A 6,674-nucleotide genomic window follows, 5' to 3' on the forward strand; every position below is an offset into this window, starting at 1 on the left:
TAGCACGTCAGCTGTCTTAACCGCGGCTTGTGTACTGCATCATCACTGTGTCTGTCACGCGACTCTGTTGCCCTTTTGGGCTTGAACTGATGGTAAAACTAACGACATTATTAACTGTCTTGATATTTACTTTGAAAGCTGAAGCTCGCGATTATGGTAAGGATATGAAAAATAATGTGTTTTTTGAACATTAAAGCATGTCAACATATTCTGTTACACCAAATACACCAAATAATGATCTTTAAAATAGCATCATATGACCCCTTTAAAACAAGTTAGCGTTAGAAAATAAGCAGCCTGTGGAGCCCCTAAGGGGACATGGTGATTGAAAAAAAATATGAGATGGGAGGAAAAATTATATTTTTATTGTTTTGCGTTCCTCTCAAGAAACTTTCCCTGCACTCGCAAAAGCACTGAAATACAGTTTTTCTTCCCAACTCATATTATTTCCATCAATATATATATATATATATATATATACACACACACACACATATATACACACATATATATATATACATATATATAATATAATATAATCCCCATGTCCTTTTAGGGGCTCCGTAGCAGTCATATTAAACATTGAAAAATTGTATTACTTACTTCCAGTTGCAGTAAGCCCTCAACATTGTCTCGAACCTCAGTGTTTCTGTTATATTGGGAATCATAATAACACTATTATCAACATACTATTATGGCATTGGTATTCAATATGTAATGGATAATGTACAGACAAAAGGGTGGATTTTTGATCATGATTTTTTATAACCAACTGACTATACATTCTTCTGTTTATTACATTGCTACTTACCAAATAAATAAATACATTAATTTTATTGATTAATAATTATTGAACTGTGATTGGTACAACGGTCAGTTAAACAGTTTATTATGCTAAATATTTGACTCTTTAATGCCAGGACCAACTACATTCATACTCACTGAAAGAACTGTTCCCATAAACTTTCTGCTTCCTTTTGGTTTTTCACACCCAGACTGAAAGAAAACATATTCATATCATGGAATGTTTATTATTTTGTAGCACAGCAGAATATTTCAAATATGCACCATTGCAATGTTTAAAGATAAATACACACACCTGTTAAAGAACTTGGCACCTGCTGACATCAGACCGAATAAAGGACGAATTTTCTTATCGACAATTTCTTGCAAAGAACCACCTAAACAACAGTAGCAAATGCAAAACAAACATTTTTCATAGACTCGGACTTTTGAACCCCACTGTGGTTATACACGCAAGCATACGGTAACTACATTTGCGCACCAATAAAATCTCATTGTTTGGGATACCTTTGGCGATGTCCTTTTCTACATTTTCCAACGATGTTCTGCCAAATCCGATCAGTTCTTTCAGAGCCCCTGTGAGTGTGTTCTGGGCCTCTTCAGTAGCCATGCTGAGTTTAGAGCGAGTTACTCGTTCTGTACGGATGACCTGTCATTCAACAGATCAGATGAGCTCGCGATCGCCGAACCTAAGCGCTGATTGGTTAAACCTCATCAGCGCTGAGAAAAGTAACAGATACCACGTGTCATCGCCGTGACGTTTCCAGCAGCAGCAGCAACGGAACTGAGAACCGTTCATAGAAATTGAACTGAAAACACTCAGCGACCAGTTCAAACAATAATAAAAAAGATGACTTTGAATCACCATAACTGACCAGCAGTGTTGGGGAAATGTTATTTGAAAAGTAATGCATTACAATATTGCGTTACACCATAAAAAAGTAACTAATTACGTTACTTAGTTACTTTTTATGGAAAGTAATGCGTTACGTTACTTTCGCGTTACTTATCAAATCTGGACAGGGCTTGCTTGTTTGTTTTTCAAATAAAAAAGTTCTATTTTTGGCAAATATAAAAGCCTTTTCACACAAAAAGTGAAATGAATAAGCCTCAGGCTGAAGGGGAAGTAAATTTACGTCTGTACAGTAACAACACACTTCAGCAATAAAACAAAGACACACAAATGTTTGTCTAGAGTAATTTGTGCTTATTAGTACGGTTGAACTGGATCATCGAAGGTCAGAAGCAAAGACATTGGTTAATAGAATGGGATTAAATACATAAAGGATATTTGTGTTGTTTAACATTTAATTATAGCAGGTTTGCGTCATATTCTGAGTTGCATTACTTGCATTTTGAGGAATACTGAATCTGTGTTTGTTTTGTTTTTGTGAGTGAGATGAATTAATGCATATTCATATTTATTTTAGAACTACAGTAACATCTTCTGATTTCTCTCAACATGGGGACAGGAGAGTTGTCAATCAATAAATTGGAAAAGAAAAAGTAACTTGCGTTACTTATTTGAAAAAGTAACTCAGATATTCTCTTGTAAATTAAAAAGTAATGCGTTACTTTACTAGTTACTTGAAAAAAGTAATCTGATTACGTAACTCGCGTTACTTGTAATGCGTTACCCCCAACACTGCTGACCAGTTAGTTAGTTATAAGTATCTATGGACATTAGAACATGTACTGAAGTACTGCATACTACAAATAATTTACGACATTTATTCATATATTTTTTATTTTGGTCCACAAAAAGGAGATCAAAAAGGGACTGAATACAACAACACTGCTTTCATTCATCTTACTGTGAATCTTATGTGGCTGTTTCAGCAAACGAAGTCACAGATTTTCCACTTTCAAGTTTTTTTGTGCGTTAAAGAACCTTTATTTCCACTCATGGGAAAAACAAAAACAAAGCCACTGTTTTTCTTAAATTTTTCACAGGAAAATAAAGGAAACAAATCTTTGCTGAAAAGCACCAACCATGACATGAGAAAACAGAAAATCGACTTAAAATGGTCCCTTAAGACGACGCTAAAATAAAATTAAAGATTTATAAAATTGAGGAAATATAAGACTTTTTTTGCTTTAAGTTACCTATAGATTGAGGCGCAACTGTTTCCAGTGTTCACATGAACATCTCCAGAATCTGATCGTACATTATTCAAACAAGCCATTAAATAGAGCCAGTGTGGACAGTGAACATGGCAATATTACCAACTTCTGTCTTTCAAACAAACAAAAACATCTGCAAACATATTTCCCCACTGTGTTCAAGTATTCAGAAAGAAACTCCGAGCTGAAGCATATTGCTTAATAAACTCTTCAAAGGGCATCTCTGCAACAAGTCACCGCCGATTCAATTCTAAAACAAAAAAAAAACGAATGAAAGGCAACTGGTGAATAATTTAATAAAGATTTCCAATTATATTCTGTTACATTCTCTGCTGTTTTTTCCCCAACTCAGATTATGCTCGGAATTGCTGAACTTTTAATGTCATAAAGGACAACAGAAATTGATATTCAATTTAAAATTTGAATAAAGAGTCAACTCTCTTCTCCATGTTTGTGTAAATACAAAAGCTAAAATCAAAGAGATTTTGTATTGATATTTGATATGTAAAAACCATGTGAAAGTGAGGACTGTGAGCACAGATGCCCTGAGTAGAGACGGCCCTTTGTGTTTTGAATAACTGGATGGTATTTCAAGTTCAGGATTTCTTGGGACAGTGCGAAGACGAGTCTGTGTTGAGAACTTCAATCATGGTCCTCGTTAACTGGAACGTCTCTGAAACCAGTGGAAGGTTCTGGTACCAACTCGGCAAACTAGTTACAGAGAGAGAAAGAAGAAAGTGTTAGTGGTTTCCCACATTTTTCAGAAGTAGGAAGAATATGAGCATTCATAATAGTGATTGTGCACTCAAAACATTCAAAGTCGTACCTCTTTAAGTTCATCCAACTCTTGACGGTCTTACTGAAGCGATCAGGACTGGCTGTAGTCATGGCCTCAAAGTCAAACAGCTGGGTGACCAACCAAAAAGAGTGTTTCAATAGATACTTCTAAAGACCATGCGTCTTGTTACATTATTCAGTTCTTTACCTTTCCAGATGGGATTCGGCCGAGCACCTCTTTCCCACTGGCCATCAGAGCTCCCATGACCACAGAATACGCCACAACACTGAAGGAATAACAGCTATTTTAAACATGCAAGTTTAACAAACACATGTTAAATACAGTTCTGAAACAAAATCTGCCTTCAGTGAAAACCTGTTAATGTTGCTTAATCTGTATGAAGGAGAAACTGACTTAATTTTAACAGGCGTGAAAACAAAATGCAATTAAATATCAATTCATCTGAAAATAAAGATATTTAAAAAAAATCAATGTACAAAGAAAAATCTACAAATGCACAATTATTTAATTCACTTTTACACAATAAATTATTATTTTTTTAAATACATCTTTTAAATGTATTTTTAAAATTACAGGACAAAAAACTAGTCGATTTTGCAGGTAACTAATGTGGGAAAACCAATAACAATTAATTGGTCAATAGTTTTTTATATAAATATATATATATTTTTTTACTTGAATGTAACAGTGCTTTTAGATAGTATTTTTAAACATGTATTTTAATCCATTTAAAAATTATGACTTTCAATATCAACGGTTGATAACATGGATTTAACAAATAAACTTTGCTAAATGGATAAAAGCAATTATCCTTTTTTTATGTCATTTTTATTAATTATGTATTAAGTACAGCATAAAGTATAAGAATAAAGTATTAATTCAACTTTCTAAAACCCTAGCAACCACCTATTTTACTGATATTTACATACATTTATCTTAAAATATCAAAGGCACAACATTTAAACCATTTAAACTTTCAGGCTTTGTAAAGGCAGCATTACATTTATCATTATTTTTACTTCAACATGAATTACAGAAAAAAAAGTGCAATGTTAAATTTTAAAGGGGTCATATGATGCTGCTAAAAAGAACATTATTTTGTGTATTTGGTGTATTTGGTGTTGTTTATGCGGTTTAAGGTTCAAAAAACACATTATTTTCCACATACTGTAAATTATTGTTTCTCCTCTATGCCCCGCCTTTCTGAAACTAATGCACCGCATGCTGATTTTAATGCACCACACGCTTCTTTTAATGCACCACATCAGTTTAGGCATAGATACATATACATATAGTAATCTTACCGTGAATTGGAAAGAGAGAAAACAAAAAAAACATTGACAGAAGCTAGAATAGGTGTGGTATGTGTTGGGTATGTGTCATTATTACATTATTATTATTACGATTGTTATTACATTATTATTATTATTACTGTTGCCGTCATCACAAGGTATTATCATCATCACCATCTTTAGTATTATTATTATTATTATTATTATTATGCATGCTAGTACTACTTGAATACTACTACTATTATTGTCAGATGGTCATCACTGTTTATTTTCATTGCTGTTATTATCATTGCTGTTCTATTGCTGTTTTTGTGTTTTGTGTTCACCGTATGTTGTATGTTTTGCACTCTTAATTAAAAAATACAAAATAACAAAATCTAAGTATAAATAATACACATATATAATGCAAATTATTGTAGAAAAGAAAATAATAATTATTGTTTCAGTAGCTTTTGATTGTTTCAGTTGTTTCTCCTAGCTGGCAATGATATGAAATGAAGCTCAAATGTAGAGCATTATACTTGCAACACCAAGGGTGTGGGTTTGATTATCTGGTAACACATACTAATTAATATAATCATTAAACGTTTAGCTCGGAAGAAAGTATTTGCAAAATGCATAAGCATAAATATAGACTCCTGAGGAAAAATGACCAAAGTGCAGATTTCACTAAAGTCTCAAATTATGCTCAGATCCCAAAGTCTGCAATCAAACAACAATATCAATATGATATAGTCAGATTGTCCCATGATTAAATGATCTGATCTGCTCTGCTATCCTTAACTCAGAACACGAAACTCTCAACGGAAAAGAAAATAAACTAAAGTAAAGAAATAGAAGTAAAGTTTGACGAGACTAGGTGGCGTTTCTCCTCATGGTTTTGGAGGAGCTGGTGTGTAAGCCAGAGCACGCTCAAAGAGCGCAAAAAGCAATGACTGAAAAGCCCGGCTAGAAACCATGACCAAAAAAGCTAAAGAGCTAAAAAGGCGATGACTAAAAAGCATGGCTCAAAGCTATGACTAAAAAGCCACATGGCTAAAAGTGATGACTTGAAAGCACATAACTAAAAGCGAAAAACTAAAAGCTAGACGCAAAAAGCAGCATCTGATGGTGTCCTGAGTATTTAAACCGGGTTGTTGGCCACATCCCAAATGGTGTTTTGACCAATTAGACACTGTCTTAGCTCGGGGTGTTGCCTGCATTCATCCCATTCAAGTGCACACACACACAGCAGTGAGTAGTGAACAATCACACACCCAGAGCAGTTGAAGGTGGAAGAGAGTGCTGGTTATTCACTCCCCCTGCCGGACATGAGACTCGAACCCGTGACCTTTGGGTTACGAGTCCCACTCTCTAACCACTAGGACACGACTATCCATTCCAACTATCTATTGCAACTATCCATAAGGATTTGATGGTGGTGATAATAATGATAGCAACAAATCAGCAGGTTGACTTTATATTTATGACATTTATGCATTTGACAGATCCTTTTAAAAAAAAAAAGGACAGAGCCAGGGTCAAAAACTGACCAAGGCTCAGGGCAAAAAGCGCCCCAGGTATTTAAACGTGTCCCTGTGGTGAATTCGTGTGTGGGTTTTTTTTAGTCTAGTGTTTTGACACCACAGCTGAGTTTTACTTTCTCATATATCTGA

The 6,674-nt window shown here is 34.4% G+C and overlaps 2 protein-coding genes across 3 annotated transcripts in view; both read right to left on the minus strand.

The window, feature by feature from the left end:
* The window catches only part of selenol (selenoprotein L), a 9,818-nt gene extending 6,660 nt beyond the window's left edge, over nt 1-3,158 (minus strand). For both annotated transcript variants that reach the window (XM_016475294.1, XM_016475293.1), the window contains exons 1-5: nt 3,082-3,158; nt 1,312-1,524; nt 1,100-1,181; nt 943-996; nt 604-649 (exon numbers count right to left, since the gene is read on the minus strand). In XM_016475294.1, coding sequence (XP_016330780.1) covers nt 604-649; nt 943-996; nt 1,100-1,181; nt 1,312-1,414 — 285 coding nt within the window. In that variant the 5' untranslated portion in view covers nt 1,415-1,524; nt 3,082-3,158. The remainder of the gene's footprint in view (nt 1-603; nt 650-942; nt 997-1,099; nt 1,182-1,311; nt 1,525-3,081) is intronic.
* A 356-nt stretch (nt 3,159-3,514) lies between these two features.
* The window catches only part of LOC107679664 (tetratricopeptide repeat protein 13-like), a 24,015-nt gene continuing 20,855 nt past the window's right edge, over nt 3,515-6,674 (minus strand). The window contains exons 20-22 of the mRNA XM_016475281.1: nt 3,914-3,992; nt 3,755-3,834; nt 3,515-3,639 (exon numbers count right to left, since the gene is read on the minus strand). Coding sequence (XP_016330767.1) covers nt 3,525-3,639; nt 3,755-3,834; nt 3,914-3,992 — 274 coding nt within the window. The 3' untranslated portion in view covers nt 3,515-3,524. The remainder of the gene's footprint in view (nt 3,640-3,754; nt 3,835-3,913; nt 3,993-6,674) is intronic.

This window comes from Sinocyclocheilus anshuiensis, unplaced genomic scaffold (assembly GCF_001515605.1).
Source record: "Sinocyclocheilus anshuiensis isolate Anshui unplaced genomic scaffold, SAMN03320099.WGS_v1.1 scaffold280, whole genome shotgun sequence".
In the NCBI taxonomy this organism is placed as follows: domain Eukaryota; kingdom Metazoa; phylum Chordata; class Actinopteri; order Cypriniformes; family Cyprinidae; genus Sinocyclocheilus; species Sinocyclocheilus anshuiensis.